Source organism: Diplotaxodon limnothrissa, linkage group LG18, assembly GCF_057381915.1.
Source record: "Diplotaxodon limnothrissa isolate DT_005_m linkage group LG18, D_limnothrissa_male_GT1.1, whole genome shotgun sequence".
NCBI classification, from domain to species: domain Eukaryota; kingdom Metazoa; phylum Chordata; class Actinopteri; order Cichliformes; family Cichlidae; genus Diplotaxodon; species Diplotaxodon limnothrissa.
In genome coordinates this window covers 4,031,326-4,047,505 of record NC_140613.1, presented here as the reverse complement: position 1 = coordinate 4,047,505, position 16,180 = coordinate 4,031,326, and the positions used below count along the sequence as shown (strand labels likewise).

Below are 16,180 nucleotides of genomic sequence, written 5' to 3'. Positions count from 1 at the left end.
GCTTCCAAAACACCAGTGATTTTTTTTTTTTAACCATATATCAAATTGTCCTTTGCATGTTGATATGTTGATTCTGATTATCATGTAATGTGATGTTTTTAAGCTCAGAAATTCTTTACAGACATTGTTAAACACAATTTTCCTGCAGATTCTGAAGTTTTTCAGTTCAATAATCTGAAAATAAAGCCGTTCAATTAAAATGACTTCCAGATGCTGTATGACTGTCCAACAAGCACTGCACCTACCAATTCCTGATATTACCTGCAGTCACAATTTTCTTTTTTTCCTTTTTCTTTCCAGAGACTCACAACCTGCCCAAGCAGCCTCCCCTGGCCCAGGCCGTGGGTCAGGCCGCCCAATGCCTCGCCATGATGGCACGAACTGGCAGCGGCTCCTGCGCCTTTGCCTCTGTGGACGATTACCTACACTAGCCCCGTGCGCACGCAGACACACACACACACACACACACACACACACACACACACACACACACACACACACACACACACACACACACACACTCTCTCCAAGGACCTGTCCAGAAATCCTTCTTTCCAACTCCTCAGTCAGTGTAGTCCTATTAGCCGAGGAGGCATTCCTCTGCACGCCGTCATAGAACGTCAACCATCTCACTCGCTTCTGGTTCTGCTTTTGCTGAACGCCGCTGAGGGTCAGAAGACATTTCTGGGCAGATCCTTAGAGTGACACCACCTCCTTTTCCATCATAAATATGAAATTACACCTCCACCTTCGGTTGGCTCCCCATGCATCTGCCTCCATCTAACTGACAGTAGCTGACTTTAAAAAATAATCGGGGGGGGGGGGGCTGAACTCATGTGGACGCGCCACAGTCCCCGCATTCCTGGGGGAGGAATCAAACCGGGGGTGGACAGACTGCTAAAAAATATCTCTGGTCAAACATAAATGGGGAGGGGAGGGGTGGCGGGGGGGCAACAATAAGAAAACAGACGAGTGGCCGCCATGGTTGACCCACCATTAACGTGGTCCCTGTAAACCTGGGGCTTACCAGGCAAACACACACAGAAAACACACACAAATAAACACGGAGGCAAGCTGATGCTGATGCTGGGATTGAAAAGTCCACCTCACCGAGGCTTGCTCAAACTCCGGCCAATGCGAACCTTATGGCCTACCCCCCCCCTCCGTAAATCTTCACCCTCTCTGCACCGCCTCCCTCCTGCTACCTTCCACTGACTTCAGGACATCGGCGAAGATATGTGTGACGTACGTGGACTCGGGACTTCAGAGAAGCGAGAGAGAATCTACAGTCTCGACTCAGCGTTCCCTATTTTTAATCTTTTGTTTAGTTTTTGTTTTTCTTCGGCGAAGTGGGCAGACGTGGGGGGGGGGGGGGTTACCTGGCTCTTGTTTTGTTTAGTTTTTCCAGGTTTACAAGGCATGGTGCAGATGACGATGATTATTCTTATTATTATTCTAATTATCAATATATTAATTATTGTTACTTGCATTCACAGTATATTTGTTGAGCGCCAGCGAGAGCAAGTTCCTCCAACTTATTATAATAAAGGTCCCGATTCTACCGATTACCAGTGACGAGCGTGTGTACATGTTAACGTTTAAATATGAATTTAACAAAATAAAATTATATCAATAGAGCGACATATTTAGTTATAGAAATCACAGAAAAAAAACAAAACAGTCCTTTAATGCTTTGTACTGACACCAGTGACCCCTGAAGTGTTCTGGTTGTTCCCAGTTTGTAATATTTTCCTCTTTGGTTGAATCCAGGGTTCCTACACAGGTGAAAGTTGACACAAATTCCAGGCCTGGAAAATTCTGGAAAAAAACAGGTTTTTAGTTCTAAGAACTTGGCTGCAGATTTTACATGTTGTCCATGAAGTCACTACAGCCGAGCTGAGAGCGTCTTCAGACACTTCTGCTGGATTTTCTATGATGACTGCGCTGTGTAGGAGCCCTGCTTTGACCTCTGACTGCATTTTATCTGTTACCCTCCCTCCCTCCTTGGTAAACCCTCAGCCACACAAAAGATTTGTCCCAAACATTGTTAATATTTATTTTTGTATCTCTCTATGCTAATCTTTAACCCCCAACAAACTCAGGAGCCAAAATACCCTCTTGTTCATCATTCTTGGTTTAGAAGCAGCTGATTGGCCCCTGTGCCTCTATTGAATGCTGACTCGACTTTTGGTCATTTAAATCAGATGAGAAAAACTGAGCTGGTGTGAAATCGGCCTCTGAGGTAGCTCAGCCATTTAAGCCATTTAAAGTCAAACTTAAATTTCCTGTCTCCTAAAAGAACAAGACAAAAAACTGTGTTTTTGTTTTTTTTCCTTGAGTACGTCATAAAGTCAAGACCCCGCCCTTAAAAAAAAAAAAAAAAAAAAAAAAAAAAAAAAGAAGAAGAAAATCCTTCGATTTAAATGTGGCTGACCTCTACTTCAGGGACTTCTTCCCGTGCACCTTTCGACTGCGTTCAGTGTTGCCGCTTCTGTTACATCACTCTGTTGTGCTCTGCATTGTTGATCCCAGATCCCAAACGTCCGGTTCCATCATTCTGACCCCACTTTTATGCTGAAGACCACTGATAATGAGAGCCAAGTCTCTCAGGTTACAGCTCGTGAGAACAAACGGCAGTTTTCAGTGCAGGAGTCCACAGGGTCCACGCACAAAGCCGTGCACGTCACCAGCGTGTTCGTGATCACACTGAATGGATGAACAATGTAAATTGATCCCTCGGAGTGAGACTGTAATGCCTGAGGCAGAACATTTGTATAATTGAAGTGAAATTGTGTGGCATGTGTGCCATCATTCAGCAGCTGGTCGTAGAGTAAATTAGTCAGATTTGATGCCCTGCAACTTCTTACATGTATCAGAAATGTCAGAACAGGACTTCCAACTGATCTGTGTTTCAGGTAACCCTGCAAATGATCCACAGGTGCACAACATAATGACCTTGGATCAGCTACATTTAAATCGGTGATGGTTTTTGTTTTTTATGGCAGAGCCTCAGAACTTATATATATTTATATATATGCATTAATCTGTATCTTTACCTGAAGATGACCTTATTCATGACCATCTCCAGTCCTCATCCTGTGTTAACTTGGCTCCAACTGTCTTTAATCAAACCAGTACCGTCATCAGTGGGTGCCAAAACCTCACCCCTCTCTTTGTATTAATGGAGAGGCTGTTAGTTCAGCTTAAACCATAGAAACAGTAAATACTTTTAACTTGGATAGCAGAAATCTAAATTCTTTTATTTTTCCTAATGATTACCACCAAATTGCCCCCAGAGCTTTTTTTTTTTTGTACTCAGCAAAATGCTACCAGGGAGTAAATCTATCCAGTTTTTATTTCTGAACTTCCTGAAAATGCATACAGGTGTTCATTTTTACCCATCACCCCTCAGAGGAGAGCTTTCGTGACCTTGCGGGTTTGTTTTATTAACAGAATAGGGTTTTTTTTGTTTGTTTTTGGCCTCTTAGTCTGTAAAGATGTAAAAAGAAAAAAGACTTTAAGAAGAAAAAAATCCAGAATTGTCACCTGCACTGTGGCTTCCACGTTAAACCAAAATGTATCGCAGCTGTGTTTTTTAGGCCTGTGTTCATGCTCGCCACTCGCAGAGAAACAGGAAGGCCGAGGCTTTCGCTTGACACAACATCCATCTTTTCCTCTAGCCCCTGGCCCTCACATCCACCCAGGAATCCAGAGTTGGTATTTTTCCTCACGGTGGAACCAAGCTTTCTGTACTTTGGTTTGTTTTTCTTTGTTTTCTTTTTTTTTGTTTGTTTGTTTCTTTGGATCGCAAGCAGTCACGGCATCGTTTAGAAAACTTCTTAGACAAAGTGTCTGTTGTCTCTTTCTGAGTAAGGTCTGAAACCTATGCATGCCATAGTAAAGTGGTGGTAAGATCAAGTTAGATGTCTCTTATTTTATTCTTTTTGTTTCTCCTTCTTTTAGCCAGTTCACGGTGTATAAGGAAGATGTCAACCAGTAAGTTGTCCACTGCTGACTGTGTGTCCATTTGGAGAAAAAAAATGTGCAATTTGTGTGAGGGTGAAAAGATTTATATTAAAAATGACAAATGATGATAGCACGTGTGTGGATGCTGCATGACACCTGAAGCAGAAGTTTAAATCGAGTTCAGTTTAATTCAAAATGACGTGTTCAAAGATTCTTCTTTAACTCTGGGGTTTCTTGCACTTTTACAATAACTGAAACAAAATTCAGTGAATGAAGCCCAATGACCAGCCTATACCATATTAGTAGAACTGACGACTGTGGGAAGGAAGAACCACCTTTGATCAGACGTGGGGAGGGCCAGCTATCTACCAGCCCACTGGTAGGGGAGGTGAGGGAGAAATTGAAGGCATAGAGAGGAAAAAAAAAATATTTAAGAGGGAGAGAAAATAAAGGCATATAAACTCATGGGGAGTGAATACAGGTGAGTGGAGACTGCTCAGTGCATCATGAAAAGTCCCCCAGCAGCATGGAAGGTGCAGGGTTGCCTGACACTTTGAAGGCTAATCTTAAAATAGGGCTTTGCTCTCCCAAACTGGGAGCTGGTTCTACAGGAACAAGATACTTCATCTCATTCTACCTTTAAAAACCACAAGTCAGCCTGCAGTCTGAGAGCAAAGTGCTCTGACAGGATGTGATACTACGAGAGCTTTAATGACAGATCCCAACTTTTCAAGCCTTTGTATCTGAGAAGGATTCAGTGCTTTGGACTGAAAATAGTAAAAAATATAACAAAAGCTGTGTATGTACATATTTCATGATAAACTACCCATAAATATGTATATTCACAGTAAAATGTCCATAGATTGGCCCTATAGTTCAACTTTTATTTTTGTCTTCTAAATATTGTCATTTCATATTTCAACTCAGGATTATTTGAGTGCTATTTTTCTCTTATGTCTGAAGTAAGTTTAATTACCAAAGATGCTGTGCTGATACTCAACCACGTCATCTTTTGCATTTTTGTTTTTGAATGCAAACGAACACCTGATGAAAGCATCAGGGTTTTTATCTCAAAAATATGAAATAGAAAACAATCAGCATTTATTCATACAGAATTTTTACAGAAAAAAAAGAGCAAACATCTGATTTTTGGCCTTTCAGGTATGAAAACACCTTTAACACAAGCGACTGCAGAAAAACACGAAACACAAGAACTTCACATTAAAGCCTTACAAACTTGGAGACGCAGTAATAAAACCTTTGCTTCTTGGTAAAGCCGTGATGAAGAACCTGTTGAAGGACTTTAGTTTGGTAGGATCTCAGTCTTTTGAGTCTCTGTGACAAGTTCAGAGTCTGTATACTGTCCCATCCTGAAGCTTCAACAGTGCTGCCACCCCCTCCTCAGTGATGCTGACTGTTTTGAGTCCTTATAAACAGCCGTGGGGAGAAGTGTGCTCACAGGCTGCTTGCTTACGTCCCATCAACAGGAGGGAAGCTGCTGTTTGTGGAGCCACCTCTTCTTCAGCTTCTCTGCTTTGGCTTTCTCCTTAGAGGCTGAAAGATCAGACCAATAAGTTGTTTTTTTTAAAAATGTGACTTATGTCCCCACAGCTTTCCAACTCAAACACCCTTTAGAAAGGACATCGAGAGTAAATATGCCAGTCTGAAGACTGAAAATTGGGAGTGTCGTCGCGGTCTCTGCAACAGGACGCCCGGGAGAGCGAGCGCCTCTCAGTGAGACGGGACATCATTGTAGCAAAGCTCAAATTGAGACAGATCATCGTCTTTACAGACTACTGCCACAGAGTGTAGCTTGCAGGTGTTTATTTTAAATCAATAACACAAAGTATTAAGACCAAAGAACAAAAAACATGGCGGTAAAATCTCTCCCGAAAAGCCTCAGGGGCAGAAAACCTGGTGAGTGGTGACAACAACATTAATAAATATCATGGCATAAATCTGACCTGTGTGGCAATAACCGCAAAATTCTGTAAAAGATTTAAAGAGATCAAACCAATGACAGTTAAACAATGTGCAGGTGTGCACAATCCAGGTGTGCAAAGCCTGCAGAGACTCGACCATATCTTTACTCGTCTCACACAAAGACTTCTATAACAAACAGGTTTTACCGTAACTTCTCGATGAACCCATCTGTAACTGTGACCTCAAACTTTTCATGCCTTTGACCCCATTTTACAGATAAAGCTGAAATCACTGTGTACTTGGCTGTAATTGGGGTGACCAAAGATCTAAATTAAAGTATTACCACTTTGCGGCCATCTCTGCAACACCTAATTCCCTGGTCATTTATTCTCTAGAAATTATACTTCTATCTACACGCAGTTTCATAGTAGAAAGCAAAAAAACCATCCACCTTTACTACGATAAGTAAACCTGCCCGCCTCCACCACACAGCTGAGGCCACCGTAAACCTCACCTGTACATGTCCAGCATCAACATCACTGGCTCATATTTCCACCATCTTTAGAGCTTCAGACTTTTCTGGGATTTGTATTCAGGCCCCACCATCTCTTTTATAACAAACTGTGCAGAAAGTAATCAGTTAAGAAAAAATAAAGTCGTCTTTTTTTTCCTTTTTAAGCTTCTTATCTTTGGACGACACATTGCACCAACTGGACTGTAAAAGCTGAAGTAAACTTCCTCTGGTCATCAATCTCAGGCTTGTTCTGAACGTACCCCAGTCTTTCTTGACAAACTGCACTGCCGCACTTTTATTCCACCCCTTCTTGTTCTGGAGGGACAGCATCTCATTATCTGAAAGCAGAAGGACATTAAGATTAAAAACACTGAGCAGAACGCCGGTCTGAAAGTCTGAAGACTGAAAGCTGTGAATGTCGTCGCGGTCTCTGCAGCAGGACGCCCGGGAGAGCGAGCGCCTCTCAGTGAGACGGGACGTCATTGTAGCAAAGCTCAAATTGAGACAGATCCTCGTCTTTACAGACTACTGCCACAGAGTGTAGCTTGCAGGTGTTTGCTTCATTTTACATCAGCAACACAGAAGCTGTGTTCACTCAGTATTAAGACCAAAGAACAACAAACAAGGTGATAAAATCTCTGCAGAAATGCATCTCCCTGTATCATGGAGTAGAAAACCTGACAAAAAATTAAGTATGGCGGCGCCACCAGCTTACTTGTGGTCCTGCAGGTTCCTGGTCCGTACAGTCTGGACCGGATGAACTCCTCGGCCACCTGCTGTTGGAAGGACGCCAGCGTTCGCTCCTTCACCGTCGTCACTGTGTACTTCCCCTTCAGACTGACAAACAACACGAGTACAATAAAAGGACGGAAAGAAGAATGCGTGTTTGATCAGCTTCACTTTAGTGAATAATGATCGTCTCACATATATCAGGATCAGTTTGAGACTTCTTCAGTAGCACCAGCATGCACTTTCATTGGATCCAAAAGGCTGAGAATTAAAAACAAGTCTCTGCACACAGAGTCCAACTAATATCCTAAATTTAAAGTGCCCAATGAGGTGAGAACAATGAAAGTATCACATTTCTGTATCATTATTTTATTGAGAGGTTTTCAGCATCTTCACTTCCTCTCTGAAATGTCACTGAGTGGATTCTGATCAGTGGGTCCAGCAGTCAGTGAAGTGCTTGGTAACAACAGATTTTGTCTAATCGTGGTGGGTGAGGAGCTGCAAACTGGCTTTCATCAGTGAATCAAAGTTTGTCTACCAATATTTTATCTGCAGAGATGTTCCCAAAACAATCAGTGGGTCTCTCCTGCTAATGAACTCCAGCTCCACCATCATGAACCATCGCTGGAGGAGAAACTCATGAGGACAGGCTGGAGCAAAGTCTTCATTAAATTAGACTGAAAAATATTAGTTTGAGACACTTCCTGTCTTCAAATACATCATTTTCTCTTGTTTCTATTGGTGCCTGGTAATGTGTAACAACAACAAGGTATTTGCTGACCACACTAAATAATAAAGAATCTGGCAAGTCCACCCAAGTAAAGTGTCTCTCTTAAACTCTGAAATAAAATGGTTTAAAAACATTGACATACTTCCGGGCATTTGCCAATTTCCCACTCCTTTTCTTTTTCTTCTTCTTCTTTCCATCTCCCCCCTCTTTTTCTGGCTTTTCCTCCTGTTCACCTGGGTGAGGACAGGTTGATTTAGCTGAAGTCACAGATCTGAAGTTCAATCTGCTGCTCTACAAATCAGTGCCCAGTCCTTCCACAGCATCAGCTAAATGGTTAAAGATGTATTAAGAAAGCTTCTTTACCTTCATCTTCAGACTGTTTCTGCTTCCTGGAGAAAAGAAAAACAAACAAATGTTGTGAGCACTGAGTGAGTTGATGGAGACGATGTGTTAAATCCAAGAATTAGACGGGTAAACTTACTTTGAGGAAGCTGAGTCGATTTCCTCCAACACGTCAGCCGATAAGAGTTTTCTTTTCTGTGGAGAAAACAGTCTGTGAAACTGCAGGTTCACACATCTTTTAGTTTTTCTACGGCATTAGGTCACACTGAAAGGCAAAAAGAGAGAACTGTTTTTTGTCACTTTGCATTTTGAGCTAAAGTGAAAAATGTCAAGAATGGGACTAGAACAAAACACTGACATCCTCCTCCAGAATCAATCAAACCAGGCGTGCTACTTCCTGCCTCTTTACTGTAAAGCTAAGCAAAGTTAACCACCCTGCAGTGAAGAAGACTCACAGGCAGAGGGATTAAAAACAATAATGAAGAAAAATAAATAAAACTCTCCTCCCCATCATTTCCTTAATGTTGCTTTAATACGCCTCAAACAGCACAGCGGTGTCTCCTTCTGAAATGAACACCCTCTGAACTCTTTTCAGATAGAAGTAAAATAAAAGAAAGCACTGATGTGTGATTGGGTTGAGCCTGGATCCTGAACTATGAAGCAACTTCAGCATACTCAGGCTCTCCTGATCTGGCTTCACTTAAACTAAAATCAATAGTCAGACTGTAATGGGAGTTAAACAGGTTCTGCACTTTCTGAATCTGTTAGTCCGCTTGTGTTAGGGTGATGTAAATTTCATCTTTAGACTTTAAAAAAATACTTTAGCTCATATTAGTGTCAATGCAGTGAGTTCTGAGGATTGGTGACACCATTTTCTAGGCGATCCATTGTTCAGCAGGCAGTAGTTTTGAACTTGTCCATATGTTTTCTCAGGAGCAGGTTATGACTTCATGAGAAGTTACCATGGTTATGCACCCTGGTAAGAAGGTAAATGCATTTGTAAAACTTAAAACTCAGGGTTAGACAGGGTCCAGGCCTCTGAAAGTATTTGAAACCATTTAAAATGACACACACTGACCTTCTGTTCTTGGAAGAGCTCCTGTCTCTTCCTCCTCTTCTCTTTTAGCAGCTGCTTTTCCCTGCAAACAGAGGAGCATTTCATCAGGTTTATGGATAACAATGACACAAACACACAACTGTACAGCTTCTGCTGATAATGTAATAACACTTATGGGGAATTTTTGCTGGTGGCGATCAAGCGTAAGCCATTCTCAGGGGGACTGCTAATATTCTGGTCCCTCATGTATGAAAATACTGCAAAAACCGGCAAACGCCTCAGGATAATTTACTGATCCGTTTGTGGCCCTGCTGAGGTCACCCTTAAATCTGACTAGACGTGAAGTTTATGACAGAACTGTTACAAATGTGGCTAATAAAAAGGCCTCTGAGTGTGCAGTCCATATCGGGTTTATTTTTTGACGCTTGAAAAGTTTCTCTTTTAGACATTAGCCCAACTAAACTTCGTCAAACAATTCAAAGATCCAGACCAATTTGATGACACAGAGCTGTGCGTCTGAGAGTACACAACAGCTAAAAAATACACACGTTGTGAACATGAGTTATCTGTTTGCATATTTAGTACTTGCTTTGGTCCTATTTCTATTATCCTCCTCCTATACTCTATTTTACTTGTTAAGCACCTTGGCATACCCTTGGTTTTTAAGTGTGCTTTATAAATAAAGTTTATTATTATTATGAATTTTGTTAAATTTCGTGCTGCCGATTTGATATACGCCTACGTAAAAATTACGTAATGTATCTGTAGTGTTCACTGGAATAGAGACATCTGAATGCAAAGTTTTTTGAATGGAGTTTGGCCCAACCGTCCCAGCACAGGTTAGCTAGCGGTTAGCTACCTTCTAGCGGTATCCAGCGCCTGTTTCATGCTCCGCAGAGCCGCAGCTTTGGAGTCTTCAAAGGTCACCTCCTCTGGAGCTTCATCGTCGCTAGACTCCAGCGACAAGGTGAAACTCTCTGCGGGCTTTTCGATGCCCGCCGTCTTTGACGACGAGCTGGCTTTCCCACGTTGTTTCTTCGCCATGTTGTCCAGCGTTGTGAGACGTCATCAGGCCACGCCGCACACAACGTGACGCAAAAAGAATGAACCCGACTGATCGACCAACCAATGACTGCAGCCCAACAAACAAACCGTTTTAGATAGATCTAAATGAGCGAATGATAGGATTATCTAATTCTAGAAAGTTTTCCCATTTTATATTTGTATTAATTTAATATTTATTTAATAAGTTGTTTGTTGTTTTTGCAGAATATATTTCACCATCCATACAATGATGCCAACATTTCAATATCTCGAAATGTCTAGTTAGTTACTTCTGAGCAAGTCAAACTTTTGAGATAGAATATCATCTATATTACAGTTAACGTTTAACAATTTAGGTGTTTGTAACTGTAAAGTTTGTTGTAGGTAGTATTTTCCAACAGATTTTTATTCATTTATTTTAAATTTAAGGCCAGTCTCTCAAAATTGTGACTTTTTAACTTAAATTTTCGACTTAAGAATCTTGAAATCAACTTATTCAGAAGTTTCAGTCACTAAAATTTTCAGATAATAAGTCGAAATTTCTATTTAAATCTGAATTTTATTTTATTTTATTTTTTTGTTTCAGTGGCGGAAACAAGTGTCTATATTTTCCTCATTATGTGCTTGTTTTGTAATATCTGGAGGAAAATGTTAACTACCTGTGCTTTAATTTTGAAAGATAAAACCGGAAAACCATCTCCTCTTTATTCTAGGGATCTGCCGGGCTGTTAGTAGTGAACGGGACTCGGGCACAATGCACCGACTTCTGCTCGTGTTTGTGGCCGCTGCTGGGGCCTCTGTCTTCGTCCTCCCGCGGATGGATGCGTCCCCGGCGGTCGGGCCCTGCGTCGCCCCGCTGCAGTGGGAGGGAAGGTGGGTTGTGTACGACCACAGCACCGGCAGGAACAGCCGAGCCGCCGTCTCGTACGACGCCCTGAACCAGAGGATCCGAGTCCTGCAGCAGCACAAGAAGCACACCCCGTGTCAGAGGTAAGACCAGTAAATAAACACAAAGTAAACATGTTGTTTACAGACTGCGTTTTATTACTGCACACAGTCAGTGTGAAGAGTTACAACAAAACAAGCTGCAGCTGTAAATCTGCGCTTAATAATCTCCAAATCATCTATATAAGCATCACTCCATTTATCATTAATAATCATTAATAAAGCTGATTTATAATGGATTTGGTCCCAGCTTTAAGCTCTTCTTTTCTGTAAGATCGGCTTTGTTTTATAGTTTATATGTATTTTTATTCACAAAACCAACCCATAATTTACACCCATAGTTATTTATACTGCAAACACTACAAAAAGTAATAATAGTAGTAGTAATAATGATTATAAAGGTCATATTCAATTAATGGATAAATTATTTTCCCATGCGTTACACATCAGTGCTAAAGATCAGATTAAAAAACACATCAGAGACTGACTTATAACTGTACTATTAATCTATAAAACAATGTTTTGTTTAGTTTTTTGCATTTTTGTGTTCTAAAAAGGGTCATAAACAGTCTGTTTGAACACTTCTCAGCCTGGACTAAAGTCTGGAGTTGTGAAATGTTCCCTGGCTGGTAAACGAGGCCACAGAGCGACTTTGGAGTGTTTGGTTTGGGCACAGAGGACTATCCTGCCAAAAGTAACCATCTTCAGACTTTAGAAGACAGAGACACTATCAAACTCTTGGACAGTTTTCTTGCTGCCGAAATAGATGCCCTATAGTTTCTGTGCATAAGAAATGGAAGTAGGAGCCACGATGTTGCCCACTGGTTTTGGATTCTGCGATTTGAATGTTGAATGTTTTATGTTTTGGCCACTGCTCAGGTGGTTTGCTTCAACTGGATGTGACCATGTTTGGATGAGAGCATGCAGTGTTATCACACAGATCCAGCAAGTAACAGACTAATAAAATATTAGACTTTACCAAAACTGAAGCACAAACTTCTTAAACACCAGGATATACGATTTGTTAGATAATTTATTAAAAATGCTCCAAAAGGCACCAACAGGACAAACACAGTGGAGCGCTCCGGTTCTTTCACTGGATTTACTGGAGCTGAGGCCAAACATAGAAATGATTAAAACACATTCCAGTTAAATCAGCCTCTGTAGAGTTCTCATCAAGGGGAAAACTATCCATAGACACCAAAAATGGGTTTGTAGCAGGCTGTAAACATGATTAGTTCTACTGTAAAATCGGTCATTTGAACCTGGGAGTCTGTGCAGAATGACTCAGCTGTGGAGCCGGACTCTAGTGGACATTAGGGGAACTACAATTTCTGATATCTTGAGATTGGCTTTTAGCTCCGTAGGTTGATGCTTGGTGGTGAGACTTTTTTTCACAGTTCAAAACTATGAGTCAAGCAATATCTATTTGATCTTTTTTTTCCCACTGTTTGTGTTTATACACCGCTCTCTGTGTCTTTTGTCCTCTGCACAGTCCCATCCAAAAACTTCTTTAACCTCTTTGTTTCAGGTTTTTTGAGTACATCTACTTGTATCAGAGCATGGTGATGTTCCAGATTGACCAGAAGACGAAGGAATGCTCAAAGATCGCTCTGACTGAAGCCTGGGATCCCTTCGACGTCCCTGATAACTCCACCTTTGAGGATCAATACTTCATCGGCGGCCCTGGGGACAGCATTGAGGTTCAGGAGTGGTCAGATAGGAAGCCGGCACGCAAACGTAAGTCTGAGATTTTTATGCTTTCAAACAGGCCATAGTGAGTGCTGAAGAGTTAGGTCAGTGTTAGCGTAAATTCAGCACGTCCTGCAGCTGCTTTATAATAACAATAAGCCCTTTCACTGTGGTTTTATTGAATTATGAGAGTGGCTGTAGCTTCTAAATGACTTCTTTTCCACGAAAAAGAGTAATTCTACATTTTACATGCATCCTTTCGTGAACTACCCCACACTAATATACAGTACTGTGCAGTACTGTTCCTTTATATTTATCTAGGAAAATGTAATAAACAGTATATAGGTGTATAAGGAGTTGAAAGGATGGCTTGACAGTCAATATGTGGTGTGACCACCTTTATTCTTCAACACAGCCTGAACTCTCTGAACTCTCTTAGGCAACTTTCTTGTAATTTATTAAATAATCTTCAGCAAAAGTTCTCCAGACGTCTTGAAGGACATTCAAAGCTTTTCTGTGGATGTTGGCTGCTTTTTGTTCCATTCTCTGTCACATTGCTTTAATAATATTAAGGTTCAGGCTCTGTGGAGGCCAGTCCATGACTGAAAGTGTTTTTTTTTTCTATCCAAATATGCTTTTATTGGCAGTGTGTTTCATCACTGTCATGCTGAAAAGAAAGCCGTTCCCAGTCAGATTCTTCCTACATCCAAAATCTGACTGCACTTTTCTTGGTACAGTTTTAGATTAGGCACTGGAGCCATGGTGGTGGAGATGAGGTAAGAGTGGTTGATCCAAAATTTGGGAAGATTGTTTTTATTGGTTTGAGAGGGGTTACTACAAGACATTCTCCAATGATTTGCCAATACAGCCACAACTCCCACTACCCACTGTGAGAAAACTTTTGGTTTTTGTGTGCTGCTTCTGAAAAGGCACCGAGGCAGAGCTGGCACCTCATCTGAAATCTGCTATTTCAGTAACTTGTCCTCGTCTCTCCACCAGATGAGACCTGGGTGGGCGTTTACACCATGAAGGACTGCTACCCAGTGCAGGAGACCTACACGAGGAACAGCAGTGTCACCACCTCCACCCGCTTCTTCAGCCTGGAGCTGGGAATCAGCGACCCCAACGTTTTCACCCCACCGAGCACATGCCAGTCAGCCCGGCCTGAGAGGATGGTCGACCTCGAGTGCTGAGACCTCATCAGATCTCACCTTTGACCTTAAAAGCTAAACTGCAGTTTAAGTCTGAAACCGCTTCCCTGTTTAGTCATTCACTATTGAAGTATACTGACATTTTGTTTGAGGTAAAATTACAACTGTACTTTAGTCTGAAACCAGTGCCACAGTTTCAAAATTCTCTACTACAAGAGTAGCACTTACAGTAAAATAACTCATTCTGCATATGCCCTGTCAGTTAAATACTACTAATATATAACTACTACAGTTCAGCGCTTCCCAAACTATGGAATCAGGACCCTCGAAAAGGTCAGAAGATGAGATCTGAATGGTTTTAAGATGATTCATGGGAAAGACAAATCGTTACTATTTTGTAACCTGCTTTTATTTTGTGACTTGTATCTTTAAATTTCACTACGACATTTGGGATACTTGTATGAAGCATGATGTGTAAAGACTCAAAGCTAAAACTGTCAGATATCACTGGAATAAAACGATTATTTTCCTCTGAAATGTTGTGAAGTTGAAGTATAAAGTAGTATGAATTAAAATACTCCGTACAATTACCATAAAACTGGATAAACACTTTATGAATGCAGTAGCTTTCTATAACTGTCAGACACTTTAAGTAAACATTATTTTTTTGTGTGTCCTCACTTAGAGCCTGATGGTACTTTTGGCTATAAAATCCATCACATGACATCATTCAATTACGTTCAGTTAACTCTGTGCTCGAAAGGGACTTTAAGAGTTTTGATCTCATTATTACAATTATGGGTAAACCATCATTTCCAGACTGCCAGCTTTGAGTTAATTTCCGTATGATTCTTCTTTTGCCATTTAAATTTATCCCCCAGAACTAAACACAGTAAGAAATGTAAGCAGGTGTACGTAGATTGTTTCCCTTATTTTATAGACATTTTATTACCACAAAACCATTTGAATTTTAACATCAAAGAAAGCTGATGTCTAGTCATGGGGGAGGGGTGTGTGTGTGGGCTTTTGATGCCTCTAATCTGCCCAAAATCCAACGGCGAAGGGCGGAAGTGACGCAACTGTCAGTGCTCAGGCGTCATTTCCGTATTTCAGAGAGTTTGTCAACATTAGAGACTACCGGTGGTTAAAAATCGATCGTGCGGTATGAGGGGGAGATCAACCATCAGAGCAGACTGCAGGATATGAAGACAGCTGAGATAGAGTGACACATAACAGGTGTGTAAAACTGTGACGGTGTCAATGAGCTAACATAGCGCGCACGAGCTCAGTTTGAATGCTAACGGACTGAAATCAATGAGCCGGTGTGAGCTAGGTTTTTATAGAAATAACACAAGTCCTCCTCTTGTTTTTAAATGAAGGGTTTTAGCATATAGCATCCGATAAGATACAGGGGAGAGTGACTTTACTATAAGCTGGTTTTTATACATTAAAATCAAAGAGTCGGTGACAGGAAGCTTCTGTTATCAGCACTGTGCTACCATCGGCTCTTTGTCCCTCAGCCCGCGGCCGCCTGCGGGGGCAGGTGTTCCGAAAGTGAATTTTTAAACGAGTTTTTTTTTTTGCAACATTATGTTTGGCCTGTATAAACTAATAATAAGGGGCCAAAATAGCCTCCCTCTGTCTGAACCTGCAGGCTCTCCCACACAGTGAGCAGCAAGCACAAGCTTGTGAGCATAATAACTGTATACATTCAGACAGAGCTATGATGGAGTCTTCTTTCAGACGCTGAGCGTATACAGGACAGTAACAGACATTAGAAGACTCAGCTCCTGCAAAGCTGCAAAGAAAATAAAGTCCACGTGTGCTGATTGTAAAGAGCTGTTTTTGAGACATCCAGCACTGACTGACGCAGACCAAACCAGAACCAAAGGCAGGAGCGACATTATTCTGATAAAAATCTGTAGGTTGGTCTGTTACAATAGATTATTTCCATAAGATCCACCACATCTGCCCTGCAGCTTCATTTAATACACTGATCATTGCAGTGCTCTGAACTCACCAATGCACATGTTCATGCACTGACAAAGATCACCTGTCAGTTAGCGCCTCAGGTTATATCCTGAAAT

At 41.4% G+C, this 16,180-nt stretch overlaps 3 protein-coding genes across 3 annotated transcripts in view; 2 read left to right on the top strand and 1 right to left on the bottom strand.

The window, feature by feature from the left end:
• The window catches only part of ranbp9 (RAN binding protein 9), a 28,782-nt gene extending 26,475 nt beyond the window's left edge, over window positions 1-2,307 (top strand). Inside the window, exon 14 of the mRNA XM_085378349.1 lies at window positions 301-2,307. Within this exon, the coding sequence (XP_085234475.1) occupies window positions 301-431 (131 nt within the window). The 3' untranslated portion in view covers window positions 432-2,307. The remainder of the gene's footprint in view (window positions 1-300) is intronic.
• Window positions 2,308-5,123: 2,816 nt separating this feature from the next.
• Window positions 5,124-10,305, bottom strand: nol7 (nucleolar protein 7). The gene is made up of 8 exons (XM_085378409.1): window positions 10,121-10,305; window positions 9,283-9,343; window positions 8,344-8,399; window positions 8,226-8,251; window positions 8,005-8,095; window positions 7,119-7,240; window positions 6,664-6,741; window positions 5,124-5,520 (listed from the first exon to the last, which is right to left on the bottom strand). Exons 1-8 carry the CDS (start codon window positions 10,303-10,305, stop codon window positions 5,447-5,449), a joined length of 693 nt encoding a protein of 230 aa, XP_085234535.1. The 3' UTR covers window positions 5,124-5,446.
• A 717-nt stretch (window positions 10,306-11,022) lies between these two features.
• On the top strand, window positions 11,023-14,670 carry epdr1 (ependymin related 1). Its single transcript, XM_085378410.1, has 3 exons — window positions 11,023-11,295; window positions 12,782-12,990; window positions 13,942-14,670. Exons 1-3 carry the CDS (start codon window positions 11,060-11,062, stop codon window positions 14,133-14,135), a joined length of 639 nt encoding a protein of 212 aa, XP_085234536.1. The 5' UTR covers window positions 11,023-11,059; the 3' UTR covers window positions 14,136-14,670.
• The last annotated feature ends 1,510 nt before the right edge of the window (window positions 14,671-16,180 follow it).